Source organism: Actinia tenebrosa, unplaced genomic scaffold, assembly GCF_029948245.1.
Source record: "Actinia tenebrosa isolate PJP-AT-01 unplaced genomic scaffold, QUT_ActTen_1.0 PGA_scaffold6__47_contigs__length_16458017, whole genome shotgun sequence".
Lineage (NCBI taxonomy): Eukaryota > Metazoa > Cnidaria > Anthozoa > Actiniaria > Actiniidae > Actinia > Actinia tenebrosa.
Window position 1 is genome coordinate 7,843,677 of NW_028292583.1, and position 25,963 is coordinate 7,869,639.

The 25,963-nt window shown below is 36.4% G+C and overlaps 2 protein-coding genes and 1 long non-coding RNA gene across 4 annotated transcripts; 2 read left to right on the forward strand and 1 right to left on the reverse strand.

The window, feature by feature from the left end:
- Positions 1-1,885: 1,885 nt before the first annotated feature.
- Positions 1,886-10,025, forward strand: LOC116300265 (endothelin-converting enzyme 2-like). The gene is made up of 17 exons (XM_089038952.1): positions 1,886-2,182; positions 2,274-2,330; positions 2,486-2,596; positions 3,290-3,364; positions 3,442-3,569; positions 4,434-4,656; positions 4,998-5,096; positions 5,413-5,499; positions 5,903-6,006; positions 6,152-6,210; positions 6,634-6,688; positions 7,333-7,400; positions 7,689-7,822; positions 8,257-8,322; positions 8,770-8,868; positions 9,634-9,710; positions 9,791-10,025. Exons 1-17 carry the CDS (start codon positions 1,886-1,888, stop codon positions 10,023-10,025), a joined length of 1,974 nt encoding a protein of 657 aa, XP_088895078.1.
- A 2,014-nt stretch (positions 10,026-12,039) lies between these two features.
- On the reverse strand, positions 12,040-19,136 carry LOC148905975 (uncharacterized). Its single transcript, XR_016121499.1, has 2 exons — positions 19,048-19,136; positions 12,040-13,465 (listed from the first exon to the last, which is right to left on the reverse strand). It is a non-coding gene; the product is annotated as an uncharacterized LOC148905975 (long non-coding RNA).
- LOC116300273 (uncharacterized) lies at positions 18,504-25,908 on the forward strand. 2 transcript variants are annotated; one of them, XM_031709111.2, is made up of 6 exons: positions 18,504-18,701; positions 20,016-20,298; positions 20,915-21,835; positions 21,929-22,081; positions 22,636-23,117; positions 24,430-25,908. In XM_031709111.2, the coding sequence occupies exons 1-6, from the start codon at positions 18,630-18,632 to the stop codon at positions 24,613-24,615; spliced, it is 2,097 nt and encodes a 698-aa protein (XP_031564971.1). In that variant the 5' UTR covers positions 18,504-18,629; the 3' UTR covers positions 24,616-25,908. The 2 variants fall into 2 exon arrangements, with proteins under 2 accessions (XP_031564971.1, XP_031564970.1); XM_031709110.2 differs by having other exon boundaries at positions 20,915-22,081.
- Positions 25,909-25,963: the final 55 nt, after the last annotated feature.

The window sequence follows — 25,963 nt, forward strand, 5'->3', positions numbered from 1 at the left end:
TCTCAGCCAACAAAGGAATATATCCCAGTATAGGAAAAGAGAAAGGAGAGAGAAAAGAGACGCCTGCAGAGAAGGCCAGCATTATTCTAACCATAATAGTATTGGTTAATGTAAACAATTTACTTGGATTATAACAAGCAAAATATATTTAGCAATTATTCGCCGAAGGCGAAGTGAATATCGGGACTCGCGTCTCGGTAAATATTCTCCATATTCACTGAGACTGAGGCGAATAATTGTTTTAGCATATACCAACTTGTGTACAAATTTTAAAATTGGTAGAAACGATAACGACTCGGTGAACATGCAATTTCAAAATTTTGTAAAAAAATTCGGCCATCTTTATTGCTGACAATAAGGTCGGGGTCCTCGGCACAAGGAAAATCCTCTGACACTTTTTAGCGGAGCTCCCGTTGGCCCTCGCGAGCGGACGCGAGCGGAGCACCATACTTACTCATCGAGTTGATTTTTCATGGCTTGGCTGACGTCACCTCAGTCGGTCCGTACATACGTCCGTGTACACAACACAGGAATCCCGCTTGATTTCAAACAAAACTACTCGGAAATGCGGCTTTCGCAAATGCAAGAAAACTTCTCTTTGGGGCAATTTATAGTCCAACAACAACTTTAAAAAACTTCCATGTAGTCAAAGGTGGATCAAGAAGTATTCTTTAAGAATACAGGTGTGTTTTTTAGCAAACAATCGCATATTTTTACAAATCAAAGACTTTCTCTCAAAACTTTTAATATATCTATAGATAAGCTTAATTTATTTTAATATTGAACTGAAATATAAAACAAATTTTCAAGAATTTGTTTTTTTAATCAATTATGGTGTGTTTTTCGTTCAATAAAAAAATATCAGGGATCATATGCCATAATTTTTGATATATTTTAGATATGCATGTATATATGCACAAAAGGGTCAAAGTTTATGCAAACTGCAGTATATATATAAATATTCCTAACCAAAATATATACATAATATTTCGTATCTGCTATTTTTAGAGCGTGAATATGTCAAACACTGCGCGAATTCTTGATAGAGTAATGCAACGCAAACAGGTAATTTAGTTATGCTTCGCTAGATGATTTGAATTATCAGATTATTAGGTGTTCATATTATTCGTTGTTTTCATTGTTTATATGACAGCCGTATAACATTGAATGAGCAAAGAGTAAGGTTCAAGCAGAAAGTGACCCGGAGGAAGTAGAGGGAAAATAATATATAGCTAAAAGTGGGGATCTTTCAAGTTTTCCTCGGTGGAAGTTATATATATCCAACAATTAAATCAAAGTACCTCGGATGCTAATTAAAAGACGACCACAGTAACCCATTCATAATTAAGCGATATAATTAGGAGAAAACAGCAACATATAGAATTCGAATTAAAATTTCATTCTAGAACCACCAAAAAAAACTGGAAACAATGCATGTGCAACAGGTATAAAAGAGTTTGATCGATGTAACTATTGGCCTTACTGGTAGTAATCAATAATGAGATGTCGATATAAAACCAAGGAGGAAAGGTTTCATGAGCTATTATCGTCTATAGGTAAGTAGAAGACGAAAGACAAAAGAAGACACCAAACCACCATGGAGATTTTGCTAGTTTTACTGGCAATTGTCGCCATACATCCTCAAATCAGTGACACAAGGCATGTGCGCCAAAATGACGGTAATAGAGTATGTCAGACCCAAGAATGCAAGGACGCGGCCGAGTACATTAAGAATTCTATGGATTCCACAGTAGACCCTTGTGACGACTTTTACGATTATGCCTGTGGCGGATAGATGAAAAAAAATCCCATCCCTACTGGATTTTCTTATTTTGGTACCTTTAATGCCCTTGCAAAGAAGAATGAAGAATACCTAAAAGATATAATGGACGAAGGAATAAGCGGTATTGAAGGAGCGAGCGAAAAGTTGATGAAAATCCCAACAGACATATACAAGTCTTGCATGAATACTGAGGCCATCGAGAAAGTGGGGGATGCACCTTTAAAGAAAGTTCTCTCAAAAATAGGCGGTTGGCCAAAACCTGAAGACTGGGATGAGGAACGCTGGGAATTCAAGGAAGCACTTCAGTTTATTCACAGGAAATACTCGTCTGCTGCAGGACCACTGTTTTATGTGGATGTGGTGACTAACCCCCAAAAAAATGATGAGAATGCCATAGAAGTTAGTGCATTGAAATAATTCTAGTATCAAAAAATGGAATTATTAGATATTATATTAAATATTATTAAATGTGTGTCGTTGTAATTCGTAGATTTCTCAGTCGCTTGGAAAGATTCTTGATAAAGAAGTTTATCTTAACAACCCCGAGGTAGATATATATGCTTTAGTTGTATTTTATTTCATTTTTATAAGTTATTACATACATAATTACGAGATTTAATCGGTACAAACCTGCTTAATATATTTTCTTTCAGCTTCAGTTTTAATTTTAAGTGATGATAATTGCGTCTTTGAATCTTTTAGCTAGTTGATGCGCTCAAGAAATACATCATTAAAGTCGGAAAACTTTTGACTGGAAAAGACATTTCGGAGGACGCACAGGGAATTATTGATTTTCTTACCAAACTTGCAGAGGTAAGTAGATCTGAAGTAACCAGTAAGATATACAGATGGGTCTGATGATAGCTGGGATTCGCTTTTTTGAATGGGCTGGGAAAATGAAATTCTATGCACTGCGAATTTGATTTACAAGCAAAAAATACGGCCAAGAATTATGAATGGGAAACGGAGATTTGAGCAAAACATAGGCTGTTGCTATTGGATTTGGGCCCCTTCAGGACCCTCTATATAATAAAAAGAAGTTGTACAACTCCTTACCGGAGCTCAAACGATATAAGCATACCACAGGCAGCCTAAACAAGGTTCCTGCGTATAGTTTTTAAGGGAATGTTTGGGAATCATGATAAAGATATGACAATAAAACGTTTCAATCTCTAATATTATTTTAAAACTTGCTTTAGTTATTTCTTGTATATTGTTCTGTCTTCTGACGAAGTTTCAGCGCGATTTGAGGCCGTTTAGTGCCAAGTTTATCATGTCAAAACCTGTCAAGAAAAAGGCAATGTTTGGCAATTTTGTTCAAGATATTGTAGCTTCATTGCATGAAATACCTAAGTTAATTTATATTAGCAATAGTAAAAGATGAGGACTGAAGAGAAAAAACCTTTTTATGAAACAGTGCACGTGGTCACACAGGGTGGCTCTCTACTTCAACTAGTCCTGTTCGGGTGTTATGATCTTGTCCCGTCTTGTTTTATCTATCTGTAGATTGCAGTTCCCCTAGCCGAGCATAACTGGGAATTCACAGTAACCCTCGAGGAGCTTAAAGAGGAAGCGCCTGAGGTATGAATCATATTGAAAAATTAGTTTTCGAAGTAAAATTCGATTATGATTTATTTCCTCATCCCATCGTTTTCTAGTACGACTGGGAAGACCATCTCAATGCGATATTTGCCCCAACGAAAATGGCAGAGGACGAGCTCCTAGTGATACCGGGACTTCCGTTCATGAAGAAAGTTGGAAAACTTATCAAGGAAACGCCAAAGAGGTACTTAAATTATTACGTTACGTTACGTTACGCCATGCTGAGTTCCGAACACTTGCGCATACCTTAAAGTACGATACGATTTTTGTTGGATTGCATTACGTTATGTAGTGATGTGATGCGTTACTTTACGTTACGCTACACTTCGAAAGAGTGATTTTATAAGGGCACCTTCTTGAAGAAGTAAGCAGACATTTGTGGGAAGGGAAACTTTGCGTAACAAACACTAAAAACGTGTGCGTATGAGGCTACTGACTTTCTGAAGTGAATGGTTGAATGTTGAAATAGTTTCTTCATTCGAGTGTTGCTTCTATGAGTTATATAACGAATACTAAATAGGAGGACCTTATGAGAGATAAAGGTGAATCCAAGTTTATATGAAGGCTTAGGACTCATCGACGACCTACTTAATCTCGTCAACTAGTGCCGCTTTCTTGAGTTGGATATTTCTTGAGTTGGGTATGTTGTCTTCAACTTGTTGGAGCCTTTTTTGGACTCACTGCGCATAGCATTGATGTACAAATCTCACTGCGCATGTCATTGATGTTCAAACGTCTATCAAAATATAAAAGTCTATGATAGCGACTTATATGGGCGCTCTAATTCAACCAAAACTTTTTGAAGTTTTTGAAGTAGTTCAATAAACTCGCAGATCGCGTTTTATAGGGTCCAAACAGTACATCAGTGCAAACATATAAACAGTTAGCGAAAACAAATATACACATGACTGAAGACTTTGCAATTCCTTATTAAAAAGTTCCTGTATTTCTCAGGCTTTTACTGAATTCCCTACAACGAGGAGATGCCTTTTACTTTAATATACATTTTTTAATGGAATGAAAATTAACACTTGCCTTGTTATATCAGAGTACTGGCAAACTTCCTTGGATGGAGGCTTATTGAAGATGAGCCGTACTATCTATCAAAGGCCTACAGGGACGCACGCCAAGAGTTTGATAATGCCAAAGAAGGCACAGAAGGCTCAAAGGAACGGTGGAGAACATGTGTGGTGCATACAGATAAATTTGTAGGGGACATTTTAGGTGCTCCATATATAAAGAAGCATTTTGATCGAGGAACAAGAGATTTGGTGAGCAGACAAATTCTCTAGCCTATTTAATGGGACCAAGTAAGCCAATCAGGATATGGAGTAAAAACTGAAATCAGGAAAGTGCAAATTACAATTCCCATTACAATGTTACGTTGCTTGCAGATTTTGGTTTCGTTCCTTGCTCTTGATTGGCTTATGATCAGAATGATTGGAATGCTTTGTTCTATGTTTGATTGGTTAATTTGTAAGAGTAGTCCAAGTTTGCGTGATCCGTACAGTAACAATTATTGAATACCAAGAAATCAACTGATGATATATCTCATGCAGCCATAGTGTGCATCATTAAACAAGTAGATTTCCTAACTGGGCTCGTTTGACAGGCAGTGAAGATGATCGATAGAGTTCGCGAAGCATTTAAAGAAAACGTAGATTCCCTTCCCTGGATGGACCAGAAGACAAAAACAGCTGTGGCTGAAAAGGTATGTGAAGGTGTCCCCGTGATTATTAGGAATATTATCATCAATCAAATATCTTAATATTATCCTTATCATAAACATCATCGTCAACATCACCATTAACATCATAATAATCACCATCACAATTAACCGCCATAACCATCACCATCACCATTAACACCATAATCAGCATCACACCATTAACACTATTATCATCACCATCTCAACCATCATCACTATCATCACCATCATCATCATATCCATGCAATAATGCCATGGATTTATATCTTTTCTCGATTTAGCAGTCTTCTATATATAACGCTTTCCATATTTCTTTAAGGTTGACAAAATGAAGGTAGCACTTGGATACCCTGACTATTACATTGACGGCAAGAAATTACCTGAAAAATTTTCGCATTACAAAAACGTATGTTATGTTTCTACTGACTTGCTTCCCTTTAGTATCTTGTATTATTTTGTTTAGCTGTAACTCTTATTACCTTCAGTTTCAATGCTGTACTTCCAGTGATGAATAATGAATATTCAAAAAAACATGGCTGTAATGTATATTCAAAAAGGTTTGAAATCTGTATATTAAATTTTAAAAATTGCATCCAATTAAAGTATTCAATTCCGCCCAAAGCGTCTCCTTGTCCACACGCTCACACGTTAAATACAACAAAATGTCAGCTCAAAGGTCAGTCGCTCAGCCTTGCTCAAAGTCGTATCACACAACAAATATTTGAATACCGCCTCTCCCTTTCCCGCGCTCCATGAAATAGAAACAGCGCTGTATTTCATGATGTTGCTGATGTTATATATCCTTACAGGTGGTGATCAGGGATAATAAGTTCTTCCAGAACAGGTGGAATCTCATGAAAATGTTTCACAAAAAAATGATAAGAAAACTTCGATTACCAGTGGACAAAGAACTGTGAGTGGAGTAGAATTGAAACAGATTATATAGAATAAACAACCTTCTCTCTCATTTTTTATGTAGGACAAGGCCGTCATTAGTATTTATCGTAAATTGTTTCTCCTCTTGTTAAATTTAAGCTTTACCTTTTCTGAAATTTTAGTTGGAGAATGAATCCCCAGATCGTGAACGCCATGAATGATTTTTCTAACAACATGATTGGTAAGTAGCTTGAAGATGCATGCATTTCTTAATCTAGTCCGCGGAAACCTTTTAATTTTCACAAACTTTAAATATAGAAGTCTAAAACAACCACTGGACTAACCAAGGTTAGATCCATTCAACTGGAATTTAGCTCGTTAGATTTTGTGAAGGGAGAATCTGGAATAAAAGATCTCGAATCAAAAGGAGATACACAACAAACTCGACTGCGAGTATCATGTAATGGCGAGTACAGAAATCGAACCCGCGACAAGTCAAAGGCAAGTAGTGCACGAACACTTTGCCATACTTGATTCCTTGGGATGTAATGATGCCTTTTAATGAACAATTATGTAGTTCATCGAAATAAGATAAAAAGAAGTTTGCAAAACGCCAGGCAGGAAATATTTTACTAACTTCTTGCTATTATTACTTTAATCCTAGTTTTCCCAGCAGGAATTCTGCAGAAACCCTTTTTCTATGGTAATGGAATCCCTTGGTAAGTAGTAGTAACAGTACTAGTGCAGTTTTCGTATGACTGTGAAAAATTCACGGCACGAACACGGCCATGACACGGCAAGGGGTACGCCAGACCAATCACATTGCACGAGAATTTACTCTCCATCCAATCAAATACCCGGAACACGGCATAAACATGGCGCGGACACGGTCTCGCCAAGATCACGGCACTTTTAGACCATGCGTGAAAAAAATTCAGCCAATACGCTTACGGCACTGAGCTTTTCACAGTCATACGAAAACTGCTCTAATAGTAGTGGTAGTGGTAGTGCTAGTGCTAGTGCTAGTGCTAGTGGTAGTGGTAGTGCTAGTGCTAGTGCTAGTGCTAGTGCTAGTGGTAGTGGTAGTGGTAGTGGTAGTGGTAGTGTAGTGCTAGTGCTAGTGCTAGTGCTAGTGCTAGTGCTAGTGCTAGTGCTAGTGCTAGTGCTAGTGCTAGTGCTAGTGCTAGTGCTAGTGCTAGTGCTAGTGCTAGTGCTAGTGCTAGTGCTAGTGCTAGTGCTAGTGCTAGTGCTAGTGCTAGTGCTAGTGCTAGTGCTAGTGCTGCGGTGGTAGTGGTAGTGGTAGCGGTAGTGGTAGTGGACGAGAATCACTGATTTACATATGGTGTGGTCATTATATTTACAGTGCCTTATCTTATGGTGGTATTGGAGCTGTTATTGCGCATGAAATAACACATGGCTTTGACGATGATGGTAAGTATGAAGTATCTTTACATTTAATTTCTAACTAATAGAATATAGATTTAAAAAGGCATACTCACATACCGTTGGCCTTTTGTGTAGACCTTGATTTGCAAAACTTAGAATCATGTGATTAGGACGGCGTACGGTTCCCCGTATTTGATTGGATCGTAGATGGTGCCGTCGTGGTTTGATTCATATTCATATAAGTTATTTTAGTGATACGTAATATTTTACCTTTAACATGCTATACTCTGAACCGTTCTTTTAACAATTGAGTATTGCAATTCTTTTCTCAAGGCATGTATTATAACAAAAATGGAGAAGTTCTGGATACACCATGGTGGACAAATAAATCAATCTCCGAATTTAAAACCAGAATGGGATGTCTTGAAGACCAATACTCAGACTATAAAGTCGGAGGAAAATATCCGGTGAGATGTTAGCTCGATGACATGATAATCAGCTGAATAGAAAGTCAAATCTAGTGCTATGGGATTCCTGGGTATCTCAAAGTTATTCTACGGAGCTGTTTTTAATTTTCTGGCTGTTGCCCTGAATTTCCTGCTGCATGTTTCTGCTGAATTTTCTAAAGATCGTAATGAAACACCGACAACTCAATTAACCTTAACCTTAGCGGTACTGATCGATCCTTGAGTAGCACATTTTTCTTTTAGTGCGACCACTTTGAAATGTACGTTATTAATAAAAATGAAACCACCACCAGATTGGTTGACCTAACAATAGAAAACGATAGAAGAATAGAAAAGAATAGAAAATAATGAAAAAAGCTTTGTTATCGTCAACCAACATGGCGGCTATGACGTAACATGCACTCCAAGTATAATTTGTGGTCCTTCTTCAACAGATCAATGGCAAACTCACCCTGGGTGAAAATATTGCTGATAATGGAGGGTTTATGGCCACTTCCAAGGTATTTGCTTATATATATGTAAATATAACAATAAGTATTTACTATTTAATATGATTTTTAAAATATTAATGAATCAGTCATTGGGAACTCCATTTGTTTTTGTTTTTGTTTTATTTGTCTTCAATTACATTACTTTTTGGTGGAATTTCAAGAGATTTCCTAAGCTTTCCGCCATATTGAAAGAATAGCGACCCTAACTGACAGTCAGGGGGATTCAGCGCGAGTCCCACTATAGTTACCAGGTTTTTAAAGGCACATTCAGATTGTCTCTAGAGTATGACAGTGCCTTTCATTACTACGCCATGACTACGATACATTTGGCGGAAGCTCAAAACGTACATTTTAGTTTCCGTCAATCAAACTTAGGACAACAACCGATTGTTGATTGGATAGCGCTATCCGATTGATAAATCCTACTTAAATATGATTGTACTATGACTTTCGCAGGCCTACTATGGATGGTTAAAGGAGAATAGCAATAATCTTGTGAAACTACCAGGATTAGATTTAACTAACGAACAGCTACTTTATGTAGGTCTGGGCCAGGTAAGAATGATTATGGTATTAAAGATTAATAATAGTAATTAGGGACGTGCAGTAATAGGTACGTAAACCCTCCCTTCCAATTTATAGAATATAGAATATTCAATATGCAATTGAAAGATTTTCTTGTAAGGATTTGTATGAAAAAGTACGTTGGACAGTAAGCTCATGCCGTCCCTTGCACCTTTTATTCAATAATCAGCCCTTCAGTACGAGGCCTTGGGTCCCTCTCTCCTTAATTGCCCTATTTCACTATGACGTCACATCAAAACAATCTGTTGTTTAAACGCAAAGGATCATGGTCGTCGGAGGGGTCAAATCAACGCGAATTCACCCAAAATTGTTCTTAAACCAGTATCAATCCACGAAGAGAAGTAGAATAGCCAGCAAATGCTCAGAATATTTTTAGTACATATTAACACATATTATACATATATCTGAAAACCAGGCCATTTTAGATTAAACTGTTTCGCTAGGAGCAAATTTTGTTGAATTTTCTATTGGATTTGGCGATTCTAGCCCCCACATAAACAAGCAGTGACGTCATAGTGAAAAAGGGCAATTAGCCAAGTAGTAAACGTTCTGCCGAAGTAGTAAGCTCAAGAAATGGAAAGAGCTCTTCGAGCACCAATATGAGTAGGCGAAGGTTCAGTTAAAAATGTATTAAAGTAGGTTAATATAAACTGAATTGAATATCCGTTAGGACTTATAGTATTCAGTACGAACTCTCTGTCAGTAACTAACCGATCAATATCTATTTAATTACAGACGTTTTGTCAGAACAAGAAACCAGAGAAGCAATACCAGGACACGCTTGAGGACTTTCACACAGAAAACAAATTTAGGTATGCCTTTCCTCGGTTACTTGTTTATAGCTAATTTAATTTTGTTCAGTTTGTGTAAAACATAATTCGTTATTTTCCAGGGTTATTGGGATTCTTTCCAACTCTCATGAGTTTGCCAAGGCGTTCAAGTGTAAAAAGAACAGCCCAATGAATCCTGAAAAAAATGTGCGATATGGAACAAGGATGGACCGCTTGACATATAATAAAATGGATCCCTGTGGAGAAGGATATATTTTATATCATTTTGTGGTGCAAACGCCCCACCAACAGCCCCAATTTTATCGTGATATCAAAAGGAGAAGATGCGTAGGTTGAGAATGTCACTGAACTATGATAACTTCAATACATTCGGTACATGAATTAATCAGCGTTATCCTCAAATAAACGAGCATTTAAAGAATTTGTGAAAATATTATTTGATCTTTATATTGTTCAAAATTTCTCGGAAAGTAACTCCATTCTTATCCATGATTAGAAATGATCGAGCTTAGAGGAGGAAGGGCGTTTCTCGCGGGCACGTAGTTGAAACAGGAACCTCAAACCCCGATTTTTGCTCCGATTCTTCCCCAAACCCACAAAAACGCCCAGTTTGCAGGCTAGTTTACCATGTGCTATTTCCTTCTTGTTCTCGGTTATTCTTCTGTTTCATCATCGGTTACAAAGGTTTACAAACTGTGACACCTCCGTGGCTTTGCAGCAATCTTTCATTTTTCTTATGTAGTCAACAACCACACATAGACAATGCCAAAAATTATTCCCAATTTCAGCATAACTCCTTTATTTAAAAAAATGTATATATATATAAAAAAAAGCATTTATATTTTGTTTACTTTATCATTATCCTGATTTTGTTTCAATACTTTTATCCTGTTTGATGTTATCTTTTTTATTTCATTTATTCCTCCTTTATCTACTGGTTTTAGTTTACATTAACTTGAAGATTTATCGGATGAGATATCATGACTGACGGGGGGATGTAATTGTGCGGCAAGGCCCCTGGATTTCTTTGATTTTTATGGTAATTGTCCAACCTTCCTCAGTCGACTGGATGAGAAAGTTTATGAGATTATCAGACCAAATAAATAAATTAATAAAATAATAAAATAATAATAATTAAAAAAACAAAAATCTAGGAAATCGATTAAGCGTAGAGTAAATTCTAGTGTTAACCAGCCAAACATCCATCAATGCCTTGAATCACACCAGGTTATTTCACAGGTAGAGAAAAGGTATGACATAAACAGCTCAATGGCAATAAGATTTGTTTCCTTTGACAAAATAAATGCCACAACAAAACTTAGAAAAAATACGGTACTGGAATTAAACTACCGTTTGGTGAATTTGACATATATTATATTAATTACTAATGATGGTTGACATGAATTTTGTGAAGAAATAAATGAGAGAGATCTAGAAATAAATAGATAAAGAAAGAAAGAAAGTTTACATGTAAACGGAAAGGAGTTCACCAGTGAAGATAAGGGATCATTCAAGATTATTAACCGTGAAGTCAGTCATGGTTCAAATATATATTCAAGAATTTAATTAGAGTTCATCTGATACCAATAAAGACATAACACCAGCAATACATCAAAAATGAATAAAATAAAACAACACCAGATCAAATTCGAATTAAAATTTCATCCTAGATCAATAAAGAACTAGAAACAACGCATGCGCAACAGGTAACCCGTTTTTACACTTTAGAGAATCCGACACAACCCTTTGAAGAGAAGACGAAAGAGAAGAAGAGAAGAAGATAATAACAAGTAACAAAAATGTGGAGCGCCAGGGTCTTGCTACTTTTACTAGCTTTGCTAGTTGCACAGCTTCAAATCAGCGATACAAGGCATGTAAGCCAGAATGACGGCAAGAGAGTATGTCAGGACCAAGAATGCAAGGGCGCGGCAGAGTACATCAAGAGTTCCATGGATTCCACAGTAGACCCTTGTGACGACTTTTACAATTATGCCTGTGGCGGATGGATGGGAAAAAATCCCACACCGGCTAGATCTATCTCGCATTCAATTTTCAATGAACTAATAAAACTGAATTAGCAATATTTAAGAAAAATCTTAGAAGATGGAATAAGTGGTATCAAGGGAGCAAGCAAACAAGCAAAAAGTTAATGCGAATGCCCTCTGATATATACAATTCTTGTATGACTGAATTCTAAAGCCATTCAGAAAGTTGGCAACGCTCCTTGAAGAAGTTCATCCGAGATATAGGTGGTTGGTCAATGGGGGATGACAGTACGAACTGGGACGAGGAAAACTGCATGGGACTTTAAAGAGGCTCTTAAAAATGTTCACAGGAAATGCACGTCTGCAAATGGACCTTTATTTAGTGTGACAGTTCAAGCGGATACCAAGGACAGTGACAAGAATGCTTTAATGGTAAGTGCATATTATACTACTAACTCTACAATTATAGTAGTCATTACAATCGATGCTTTATAAATCAATAAACTTACCAATCGGGTGAAGCACGGGTAGTGTTATGGGATGGACCGCTCTCGGTACGAGCTACGGGATCTTTATTCCACTTTCTCTTCACTCTGACTAAAACTAATTACATGAGCTCTATTTGTAATAACTTCATGACAGGTGTCATTCTACAATCAATATGATATTATCGCTGTGTCTTGATTGTCTAATGGAAGTAGTAAATTCCTAAGTGTGATATCTTATTAAACAATAATACGAGTGAAAATCATAGAACTAAACATAGCTTAAACTAAAGATATTATATGAGTATATGGTAAATGTATCGAAAGGTCTACGAGGAATAATTATATCATAAGATTTAACAGAATAGTGCTAAAATAACTAAGCAAAGGGGTAAAGAGTGTTTAGGGTGTAACCAGAGGTGTACATGCTAATGGGAGGAGCTAAGTGGTTTACTTGTAAATTCAAAGCATACCATCATCTAAACTTGTGCGTGATGGTAGCCTTACTGAAATCTTATATCGATATTTTCAATAACTAATTGATCGTTCTTTATCTTGTTTTCATACGATAAGAAATAGTAATTAGAAAACTGATGTCTAGCTTAGTCTGTAAAAACATTAATTTTCTCTCTCATAACAGTAGTGTGCGATCAAGAGAAAATAAACATAAAAATGAACCTGTTGGTTTTCACTTTGTAAGATAATGCTAAAATGCGCCGCTTCTCCGGCTGCTATGGCCATGAACTCCAACCCTCGGAATCGCCGTCATATGTGAGTAGAGTTGCTTGTTTGTCAGTCATGCTTTCCTTTGTTTCGAGGGCTTTTTCCAGTCCGGTTTTTTCCGGTTTTTCTTCCTCTCCAAAAATCAATTGAGGGCTGCAGGTTAGTCACTGGCTTTAAGTGCAATCCTTGTATAATTATAAGGACCTCAAGGACGATTGCATTGATATATTTTCTACTGTTTTCAAACTCTATAGTTTATGCAAGCAGGACCGAGTATAGCAAAGGAAACCTATACCGATAATCCTGACGTATGCCTAAAACATTAACAGAATTGTATGTTTGAATTCATTGCAGATATTTCTTTGTTAAGTGATTCCTTTTTTCGAAGACTGTCGAAGCTTTCAAGACATATCTGATTGATGTAGCAAAGCTCGTTGGTGGAGGAGAAGGTATTGCCATGAAAGCACAAGAAGTTTTTGACTTTGAGACCGAGCTGGCAGAAGCGAGTTGATTGCTGTTAGTGTGGAATGGTTGCCACAAGCACCACATCTCCCCTAGACGTTTGTTCAAAATCATCATTTCCCTAAAAAAGAACAAAATTATTTGATTTTTCCCTGACCTTTTCCTATAGTCTCATCGGTATTCATAAGTGAAACAACCCGTATGAGCGTATTTGGTGCTTGTATCACTAATTTGAACAATTCGGCTATTTTTGTTCATTATCTTCCGGACTATATTAGGTATATTTGAAGAAAAGGAAAACCTCACGTGTATGCATTACACTAAGGACCTGGGCCCGGTTGCATAAAGCTCTCTTAAGATAAGTCGACACTTTTCGTGAGGAAGACCATCAGATAGGTGAAGGAAGAAGCCCAAGAGGTAGGTATAAGGTTGGCTGACTTTTCTACGTAAATAAACGAATTTAACAAAATATATTTCCCACCATTTCTTAGTTTGACTGGCTGAGGCACCTACAAGCAGACCTTGCACCAGTGGAAATAAACGAATCTGAAGAAATTCGTGTGCCGGCAATAGATTACTTGAAAAAGGTTTTCAAGATAGTCAAAAGGACACCAAAGAGGTAAATGTCTTTTGAAAGATAATGAGCCACTTAGCTTGAGTAACAACAAACTAACTTATAATTGCATTTCTGAAAAGACATTATTCACAAAATGCATCTTCTAAGGCATTGTTCAATTTAAACAAAATTATATTTCATGCACTAACAAAAATTGATTTCCGAGAATCTTCTGAGTTCTATGCACTGAAAAGCTGAGGCGTAGTCCTGAAAAACATGTATTTCAAAGGAGAAAGTAAAGTTTTTATCTCAAGACCCTGGTGGCCCTGTGCCCTAATAATTATGAATCAGATTTTTGAATCAGGTCTTACAGAAAGGTTGGTGGAATTTTTTGAAACAATAAAAGTCGCTTATCAAAAATAAGATCTGAGGCTCAGGAAATTAATACGGTGGGAATCGAACCCGCGTTCTCAACTTTAATTAGATAATTAATTCCAAAATACAGAAGAAGAAAAAATAGTGCCTTCATGCCATACCCCGAGACTGATCCGCTGGGTCATCGTATGGACTTCGGACATGACGGCAATTAAGTCCCTCTGCCCTTGGGTGTACGGATTGCGCAGGATAGTGTTCTAGCCGAAGCATCAGGGGAGAGACTAGCCGGCCCCAGACCATATCTACACAGAAAACAAATTCAGGTTAGTGTTCTTTGGTATTCCATAAATTTGCGAAGAATTCCTTTTGCGCATGCTTACCAGCTTCAGGCCCAAATTCAGGTTTGTTCTTTGGTATCCGATATCCATGGAGCAAGTTAAGTTCCCAATTTGAAGTTAAAAAGCCTGATTTTTAAAAAATTTTCTCTCTCTGTTTTGGCTGATTATAGGCTCAGCAGATCTTGTCAGTAAAAATGGCACCACTGATTACACTTGTTAGCCAATGAGAAGAGCAGCTTACCATATTGAACTGCTCATCATCATTTTTAATTCTTAGAGTAAATAGAATCTTTCAAAACTCTCCCGACGCATTTAACCGTAAAAGAAACAGCCCGATGGATCCAGAGTAGAAATGTGCGATCTGGAGTAAACAAGGATCCTTGAAATATAATCACCAAAATGATTGGATACAGAACATGATGGGATACCTGTGGAAAGGTCAAACAGCCAACATAACGGATTTGCCATTTAGTTTCTGGATATTGTTGCCGAGTTGCATGCTGATAACGCGTGATTGCTGGTTTGCAATGTTTCCCAAGAGATTGAAATAACAAAAGACACGGCGGCCATGTTGGATGATATAACCAAACAGACTAATTACGAATATTTTCGTTGGATTCATCCAAAATGGCGGCTGTAAAAACCATCAACACGGGAAACATGTGAGTCAGTCAATTTAATTGAATGCATGTATAAATTATTTGAGTCGCAAAACTAAAGAAAAGCATAGAAAAATATATTTGGCTCCAAGTTTCATTTCATCTTTTCTATGATTGAAAAGAACAAAACTTAACTTCATATAGTGACGACAAATTTAGAAATATTGGTTTGCTCAATTAGCCTTCAGGACACACTACATCAGTGGCAGACCTTGAGACCCATGTTATATCGATTAATTCATAGCATTTCCATTAGGAGGCCAGTGGCCGTAGGCAAGAGAATATGAACTAGTTCCGTCATTTTTTCTTGCCGTAGGTCATGGCACTACAGTATTTCAACATCTGTCTAATATATTGAAAACACTGCAAATTATCCCCAAAGCACGTTGGATCCTTGGAGCTAAAAGTCACATCATGGATGATTCCTGTTCGCACGTCAAGCAGTATGTGCAGATGAATATACTTCCTGTTTTTAGCACGTACGAAACTCAGAGACCGACTTCACTGTTCAACCAGTAGTGCTGACCGTCATGTGCGACAGGATTCAGCAAAGCCGATACGCAAACAGCATCTCGTCTATTAGTTTATCTATACAAAGCGCTGAACTACAGATCTTACACCGGAAAATTACGCCCGAGCTCGCAAACAACTTTGCTATCGGTCAGGATACTTAGGTAAAACCGTCTTCATTATCCTAAGAATCAATTGTCGAAAAAAATTACTAAAATGTGGAGAACGAACCACCCAGGGGATCGGTGGAATACAGAGGTCACAAGGTGGTTTAAATCCAAGGACACCCTAAAGCGGGCCAATAATACCAAGTATTCGACAGAAGGTCCATTTTGGTGTAATTTAGTCAGAAAATATTTCGATTGCGACGACCCACGCAGTCTGATGTGCTGTCATATATTCTACGTGTCAGTTGATTTGATGAGAATAGGCCCTCGCGGGTCGAGTCTAGGCCATGTGCTATGCCTAACTTGCCGTTCGACTATTTTTTGATAAATAAGAGAATCATTCTGGTATAATTAAGCACTGCTGATTTAATTAGACTAATCGATTAGCCGCAATCATCGAAGAGTGGATGGTTGGTTGATAACCAATAAATTATGGCCATTTTGAGAGTAAATATTCTTGGAGTTTCACTTGACGAGATATTCAAAAAAAAAAAAAAAAAAAAAAATCCAGCATTCATTCCACAAAATTGTTTGTCGTATATTTTTTTATGCTGTTATGGGGACAACAAATCAACTCCTAAATTCCAATGCACGATCATGGAACAAGGGTCGCAGGTTTGTTAGCCACCTGGGCTACCAAGGCTGCGTTCATAATGTATGGCAGAGGAGGGGCCCATCCCCCCTTTTTCCTACCAAAATTTTCCCGATCCCCCCTCAATTTCACCTGCACCCCCCCCCCCCCCCCCCATCCCTCTGCCATACATTATGAACGCAGCCCAAGGTTTTTTTTACTTTAAACTTACCGAATTTGGATAAAAGTTGGACGGCTGACAACTGAAATAACAATTAGAACATAGCCTTTTTTCAGACGACACTCCCAAATATAGAGTCATAGTCGTAGTGAAATAGTGAACATTGCATCTCTTAAAGATGATACTGAGTGTACGTATGCATACGTACACGCCTCGTTAATGTAATCATTACCGGTTATACGGTTTAGCAGAGCGCTGATTGAGCGTCTAACAATTCCGCTGTCCGTGACGTGCAAACTTTATTATGGAGCGACTAATCACAATAATATCAAAATTTACCCGTCGGACTGATGGCCACAAGCACCATTCCAGGTGGTGATTCATTGGATATTGAACGATCACTCAAGAGGGTGTAAAGCTGCGTTCTAATCATTCAGGATCCTAAAACCATTACATTACGCATAGAGCGAAAGTTAATGTTAGCAGTTGACGTCATTTAAATAAGCTAGTTACTTCCGGTTTGAATTATGACATTTTAATAATTGGCAAGATTATATAAAAGATTCAGTAGAGGTACATCCTCTTGTTGTTAGATCAAGAGTGAAAAAGAGATATCCTCTAAAGAAGATTATTATGTTTTTAGTGTTTTTGTAAAAGTAGGAGTCATGAGCATTTGTAAAAGAAGTGACGTAACTCGTTACCTTGGGAATGATTCATTGACCTGTAAAATGGAACTTGCTACATGGATATGTTTCAGCAGGTCTGAGCTCAGCTAGTATCCCTTCAAAAATAACTAGTAGCTCTTGTTCAACAGGAAAAGTTAAGCTTCTAAGCATTTTTCTAATCAAGATTTCTTAATACCACTGAACCAAGAGTCAGGAAGAAATCGACTAATTCTTTTTAAAAGCTCATTGCTTGCTTTTCATTGGCGGATCCTGGATTTTTCAAAACGGGTTCCAGATTTTCCGCTTCTTTGCTTTTACTACATAAGTGCTCTTCGTTTGAATACAAATTATAAAACTTGTCTCACCTTATTTAATTTTATTATATAATTACCAATGAATTATCAGAAATATCTATCTTTCTCTATTTCGAAAAATTGATATTTTCACATCTGAAAATAACATGATATTTTCACGTGTGAAAATAACACCATTGCGATGGCTATTCAAAAATACGCTACGCTCACTCGTGAGAGATCTTTTCAACACTCGAAGAAGATAAAATTCGTATATACTCGTTTGACATACGGCCTCACGCAATTACGGAAAAACAAACTCGTGCAAATTAATTCCAAATTGAACTCGAAATCATCTTATTACTTATACTAATCAGTCAATCGTAAGAAAAACGGTGAAAAAAACAAAAACAAAAACGGGTGCAGCGGACCCCTTCGCACTACCCCTAGATCCGCCACTGCTTTTCCTTAAGATAGTTTTAGATCAATACATGCATATGTGCTAAAAAGTAAGTTCAATTTCCTCATTATGAAGAGTAAAGATTGCCCATACAAAACCTCCTCCAAAGGTCATAACTAGAAATTCAAAACGTCTGATTAGTTGAACTGATTAATTGAAGAGAGGCATTTCATTCCTTGAACTTTGTAGCCAAGAAAAAGAGGATGAAATATTCCTTATAGGGTTGGTCCTACTTGGCTGATCTGATCATGACTTGATAGGCGACCCTTCATATCGCTAACAGCATTGTTACAACCATTTCGACCAATCAAAAGCTACTCTTAAGTCAGCTGGTAGCTATCATCCAATCAAAATCTATATCCGGCCTTGTCTTATGATTAACTTCCGTGTTCTTCTCGAGCTCAGTCGACTGGTTGGTTCAAGTAAGGATACAAGCAATAGTACGATGAATCATACTTAATTGTATGTAGCTCCGTCCAGTAGATCGTAATTCAATCAATTCTACAATTAATGGATGATACAAAAGTTATATATGCTGGGTATTTGAAGAAGTCGCCTCCCGAGCGACGCCTTTGGCGAACGGTAAGCAGACATGAAGTATTCGCAGGGGCCGATTCTGTTGCGTTTTATAAGTTGAATCTATGTCTCTGAACTTGATTCAGTTTTCAATTTATGAAGATTTCTCGCTTTTAGTAGCTAATAATCAAAATTTTATTGATGTATGAATTAGTTTAAAACTCTTTTGAAACCTTTGGAGTCGATTTCCGTTGCGAAATACATAATTAATTGTGACATTCCTTCACTGTCCTCACGAACACGACCTTCGTCCTTTCAAAATAATCTAAGGCAAAATATACACCTTATGTCCTTTAAAATTCCCTTCAGAACTGTAATAGAAGAGATAAATACTGTTTAAAAACTTACTTACCGGGGCCCCCAAACACATTTTCATCAAAGTGGACAAAGAACAAAAAATGTACGGTTTTTCAGTAAATATGGTTTGTGATTATTGTTTACTGAAACCAAGTCACTTTCGTATTTTGAATATTCAGAGTCCAAAAGCTTTTTGATCATTTGCTGTTTCATTTTCATCATTTCCTATTTAATAAACCAATCAAACGAGTGCCAAAAATAGAAATTTTGAAAATCTGTTTTCTTATGAGTTTTTGAATTCCAATATTGTCGTTCTTAGCTGTAGATCTCTAAATTATTATAGTTCTCGAGTAAATATGAAAAGATCGAATCTTATTTTGAACAGAGAGTAATTTGTCTGTGGTAGCATGTAACTATCGGACTACTCAGATTTTGTTATTAACTTTCTTATAGGATACTTTCATAACATTTTCCATCCTCGTGTTTCGCTTTTGTAAACTATTCAAAATAGCCCTGTTATGAAGGTTGGCAATCTGCTCGAGTTTCTTAAGCTGAGAAATACATTTTGTAATCCATCTGTCAAAGTTATTGATTTGTTATTGTTAGAAGTTACAACCCAGCCATGATTGCAAAGCCGGTAACATCACAGAACTGGAAATCAAATTCTAGATGTTATTTGAAAGTAAACATTCGAGATCTTCCTGTGTACATGGGTGAATCCCCAGCAAATGAGAACCTTTCACTATTTTCATCACTTCCCTATACACAGACTTCAACTGCTTTGGAATTTTCCTTGTTAAAATGTTGAAATCTTTTAAATAATGTATTTAGGACAAAAATTCAAAAAGTTTGATTTCTATTAAATTGTATCGTTAGTTTATATATGTAAAACATTTTCACGAATATCATGTAATGACACCGGTTTAACCTCCAGCACCGTCTTAAAGTGTCACAATCTGATCTAACATGTTGTGGCAAAACAAAAAAGTAATATACTTGACTTATTAATTTTTTTTCTTTCAGTGGCACAAACGGTATTTTGTACTCAAATCCAACAAAACCTTAACATACTATCCAAATGAAAAAGACACCAGGCCAGTTAAAGATCCTGTGGATTTACGCCAATGTCTAAGCATTGAAGCTAACCTTCGGCACAACAACAAAAGCTTTAAATATGTTTTTAGTATCAATACAACAAACAGGGTATACTACCTAGTGGCAGAGTCACAAAATGAAATGGAAAAATGGGTCAACCTGTTGTGCAAGGAGTGTGGATTTGAAAAACAAGATGACAAATCATCGCCAGGTTAGAAAGAAAATAAGATAGAATATTTAATTTTGCATTATAAAGGAACCAATCAGAATTCTGTGGCACATCATTTCCTTGGAGATACAAGGAAGTATTTCTGGAGGATTTGTGATGTTAATTAGGTTAATATATAACTAAACATTTCCTCAAAACTCACAAAACCAGGAGGAAGGGTAGAAAAGAAATGAAAATACTGATACATATTTCTTTTATTTAATATAGGTACACACACTCATACACACGCACACACACACACACATACATAAGTATTTTCTTGCTAGACTTTGAGCAGCAAGGTTAATATTCCATATATTCACTGGGCCTAAGGAGAAGAATTGTTATAACAAGTATAATTTCGGATTTGAGTATCAGAGAAAAGTCAAAATTGAGGATTTAAAAAACATTTTAGTATTTACTTCTGCCTTGGCAAACTTTGGGAAGCCTTCATAGTCACTGCACATGCATGCTTGAGCAGTAAATTAGTCTCATAATCACTGGTCCCTTGATCAATCACAGTATAGTATATACATGCATATAATGCAAACTGAGAAAATGCAGTAATGTAATAATTCAGATTACTTCCTTTTGAAGTCTGTTTGTTTTTTATTTGCAGACTTTCTGCTTAAAAAATCTTCTCCAAAACAAACAAAGAGTCATGTGCAAACTGTATATCCCAGTCCACTGACCCCCTCACCTCCAGCCACCTGTCCTCTCTCTCAATCCATGCCAATGTTGACCAAGTGCAGGGCTGTCAGTGACCCTCCAGATTCTGCAGAAATCATTAAAAGAGCCGAAGAACAATATAAGACTGCGACTTTGGAACGGCGGCGATCTACTGGTGTTCCTTCTAGAGAACACTTGACTCTACCTGTGCGTGGACCAGATTTAAGTAGAGTGCCTGAATGTTATGATACAGTACCACCACCTAAGCCCACTTATTCAAGTAGAGACCTAGCTTCTCCCCAAAGACCTCCAAAAAGGAGAGATTATAGTGAAGTAGATGGAGGGTACACTAGTCTGGCACAGCCATCACCAAGATCCCCTGTAGATAGTTATGACATTGTACCACCTCGTCGGCGTTCAACCTGTTCCACAGACTATGATATTGTTCCTAAACCACGGCCTGCATCACAAGCAACTGATGATGAAAGTCTCTATGACATACCTCCATTATTGAGAAATTCGAATGTTAGCAACTATGACTTCGTTCCACCACCTAGACCTGCGAGTGAAAATGATCCAAGCCAACTTTATGACTATGTTCCCAACCATAACCCTGAAGAAATGTATGATTCACTTCCTCCTAGACATATGAACTGTGAAGATGAAACATATGACGTCCCTCCAAGAGAAGCTTATGATATCGTTCCTCCTCCAAGACCAACAACACAATTAATCGATACAGCTGATTGTTATGACACACTGCCCCCAGCAGGTCAAGACAATGAAATTTATGATACTCCCCCAGCATTTTCTGCCAGAAATAATCAAGAAGTCAGTCATTCACCTCCACCAAGACCACCCAAACCTTCAGGTAATGTGCAAGCACAGGATATATATGATGTCGTACCTTGTCCACAAAATTTGGGTCCAGTCACTGAAAATAGAGACTCTGGTTTATATTCAGATGACGTTTATGATGTGCCCCCCAAGCTGAATACACCTGATCAAGAAAGTGATATATATGACATTCCACCCAAGCCAAGTGACAGTGATATATATGACATTTTACCAAGTAGATCAGAGACTGATGACATTTATGATGTCCCACCAACACAAGGTTAGTTTTGTCATAGGTTATATTCCATTAAAGAACTTTTTCCATTTCACCCAGCTACAATTTAAGATTTTTTTAGAGGGAAAAATGCAGATTGAGAGCTCAAAGCAAAACCCTCAAAAAATAAGGAGAAAAGTGACAGGTAACTTACTAATCATTAAGCCAGGTAATTAGTACTGGTAATTATTGATAAAGGCAGGCAAGGGGCAGATCCAGCTAAAAATATAATCAGGGCTTTACTAAATTTTGCAAACGACACTAAAGAAGTTGGGAAAAAGTATTTAAGTATATGCTTTCCATTCCACTTCAAGAAACATAACCAATGTTCTGAAATTCATAATGTTTATAAGTCAGTGTACAGTAGAACTGATTCAAGGATCCTACAGAAATAGAATATCACATCTCGTTCATGAATATAGTGTACACATAAAGGGGTGTTTTTTAACAAATCAAAGTATTTAGATTGTAAATAACCTAATTAAGAAAGTTCATAGAACAATGGAAAATGGTAAATAGTATTTTTCAACACTGAAAAAAATTTTTTTTTCCATATTTAGCTGCCTTATCCCCACCATCAGTTGACCGATCCAGCAAACCTCCTTCAGTGGATCGTAGTAATAAACCTGAAGACCATGACTACACGAATATGGCACCTCCAGTTAACCGAAAAATCAAACCACCAGTCTCTAACCATGATATTTGTGGGCAGCATTCCTATGTGAACTTACTTCCACCCGTTCAAAGAGCTGGTTCGTTTAGCAAGAATCAGTCATTACCAGAAACTTTCGATGTTCCAAATATGCCAATAAGGAACCAAAAAGATGTTGAGTATTATAACATGCAACCATACAGATCAGATGAAACAAGGTGTTACAGCTTTTCTAAAGATAAGGTTCGTAAGATGAGTGATAGAGAGGCATACGAGGAAATGGAGCCAGTCAAAACATCCAACCGAGAGTCAGGAGTGCACAGTAATTCTTCATCTTCTGAAGATGGAGAGGAAGACTGCTACATGGTGATGTCTTCTCCAGGTCAAAATGTAAGTCATCACTTAAATAAACTTTCGTCTTAATATTGAAATATAAGTCATATAAGTCATAATGACTAAATGCAATGATATGCCAACATAGACTTTCAGAAAAAAAAACTGTTTAGAAATAGTCACCACTATCAGAAAGAGCAAGCCAAAGAATATATATTATGAAAAAAAGATATTGCTATAAATAGAATATTTCTAGTGAAGTTTTTCATAATTAAAATTACAAAGATTGTAAGCGTTCATTCAAATGAGGACTGACTGGCTATAGCCTCGTTTTTATTCTTTTTTTACATCTATTAATTCTTAATAACTTCTTAAAAATTTCATAATATTTTCACCACCTTTTCTAGCTTTGTTAAAATTATTATGTTCTATAATTTTAATTAAGTGATTAAGTATTAATATATGGCATTATTGCATCCAGTGCATGTAGGCATGGGGTGTAGGAGAATATTTCGTTTGTGATGGCGAAAATGCTTGTTAGTAGACCAAATAGATCACTAATTACTCACTTGAATCTCTCAATCCATCTTCTTTATTGTTTTGTAAGTCTCCAATAACTAAACATGAATTCAATAGTCTTTTTACCTCCTTTTCTTTGATGAAAGTTGCCATCTTTGTTATTGATGAGCCTGCAATATCTTATTTAAGGAAAGACCGTAGATATGTCATTACCACAGGGAGCCTATTTTCTGTTGTATTCTCCTTTTTTAGTAAAAAGAGAATACAACAGAAACTGGGTTCCCTGTTTTGGTGACGTATTTGTAGTTTTTCATAATAAGATATAGACATAAATTGTAAGACGTAAATATTATTGTAACCAATGAGCACATATATTCACTACTATTATGTTCACTTTGCCTTCAGCGAATAATTGTTAAATAGCGGGCTCATAAGAAAGACAAAGATGGCAGTTAGATTGATTTGATTAAAGAAAACTAAGGAGATAAAAAGACCATTTAATTCATGTCTATTCATCAAAGACAAACGTAACATTCAATAAAATATGGATAGACAGATCCAAGTGAATAATTAGTGATCTATTTGGTGACTAATAACAAGCATTTTCCCCGTTACAAACCAAATATCCTCCTACAGCCCATGATTTACGTCTGGCACTTGGCATGTACAGTGAAGGAAAGAAAGAGAAACTGAAACCTCATTCATTCATTCATTCGTTCATTCATTCTTTCAATACTATTTACTGTATACTGGGAGACACAGATCAAATTTAGTGAAAGAATAAGAAGATTAATCCTTCATCTAAGTATAAAATTTATTTTTTAAATTAAATATCCTATTTGTCTTTCAGGCTAAATCATCTCAAAGGTCTGCCAGCCTGCAATACTGTGAAGTTCAAATTGTTGAAGGTCAAAGTAAATGCCAAATGCCAGTTTCAAAGCGCGGTGCTGACTCCCATTATACTACAATCAACGAGGAATCTACCAAAGCTTTCCTACAAACATGCAGACAACATGAACTAAGCCAAAAGAAATAGTGTAAAGCAGAAAGATTATTTAAACATGCAGTCGAAGTAGTGAGGAACAAATAGCTCTGGTTAGACCTTTTTAATTCATATATTTTATGGTACAAAGTGATGAAGGTTTTTGATGAATCTCATTATCAGGTGCAATCCTAAATTAGCAAGGAGAAAGGGTTAAAATGGGAAAAGGGGTAGAATGCTAACAAAAATTGAAAGGATGAAGAAAAAGCACATAAAATATGGAGAGTTACATAGCCTTTAAAGGAAAATCTGTCCTTCCTCCTTCCAGCTAATTTTTGGCCACTCTGACACTTCAACTTCAGTGTTTAGTCAAGATTTTCTATCTTCATTCCAAGAGTAATAAGCATAAGTTTGTTATTATTAATTAGGAAACTGGTTTTGACATAAGTAAAGTCACAGGCATAAACAATAAAGTAGTACATTACAGATAAAAACAAAAATGTAAATATCATCAATATTCAAAATAATTTTTAAAAGTAGCATACGAAATCCTTACAGTCAAATCAGGTTTTTTAAATACATTTTTGAGCTTGAAAAATGTTTAAACATTTTCGGGTGCCTAATTTGGACCTTCAATTTAGCCAGTGTGCGGGTGATGAACAAACACTCGGTGCTCAAAACTGAATAACATTCAAAACTTTGCACAGAACGCTATATTTTTCTTAAATAGATTTCAACTGGTAAAAAGCAAACTTGTGTCAAAGTTCTTTTTTTAAACATACGTTTTTCAGTAGAACTTACAGACTGAAATGCGTCCTGTGCTTTTGTTTTTGTTTGAGTACGGTTTTTGTTTCATTAATGCTTAATTTTATTCTCAAAATTTTCTTCAAATCTTTAAGTTAGGTATCGAAAATAATGTTTAAAGAAAAAAAGGCTCTGAAAAAATAACTTCCATTGCTTTCATTTTTAGTTTCGAAAACTTTAGTCAAGATGGTAGCTCGGGAAACCGAAATCTTTTACCGTATGAGATAGCTAGTCGGTAATACGACTTAATTGTGACAAATAAAGCTATAAACCTTAAGCAGAGTAAGATAAAGATATGTAAATAGGCACAATTTAACTATAAGCACAAAAGGCTTTTGGAAAGAAACTCTTACATTGTCAGACATTTTGTAACCAGATATCTTGTTTGTTGTTTTTCTTTTTTTCCCAAATGAACTCAATTTAAAAAAAGTCGATAAACTATATACAGATAATCCAGGTTTTTCTTAGTTTTATGGAAAATTTTAAAGTAGAATAGAAGATGTACATGAAAAAATGATTAATTAAAATATATCTTAACTGTAATCTGGGAGCCTGTGAAAGATTTTTCCCCCGAGGTTTAAATTTTCTTTTCAACACT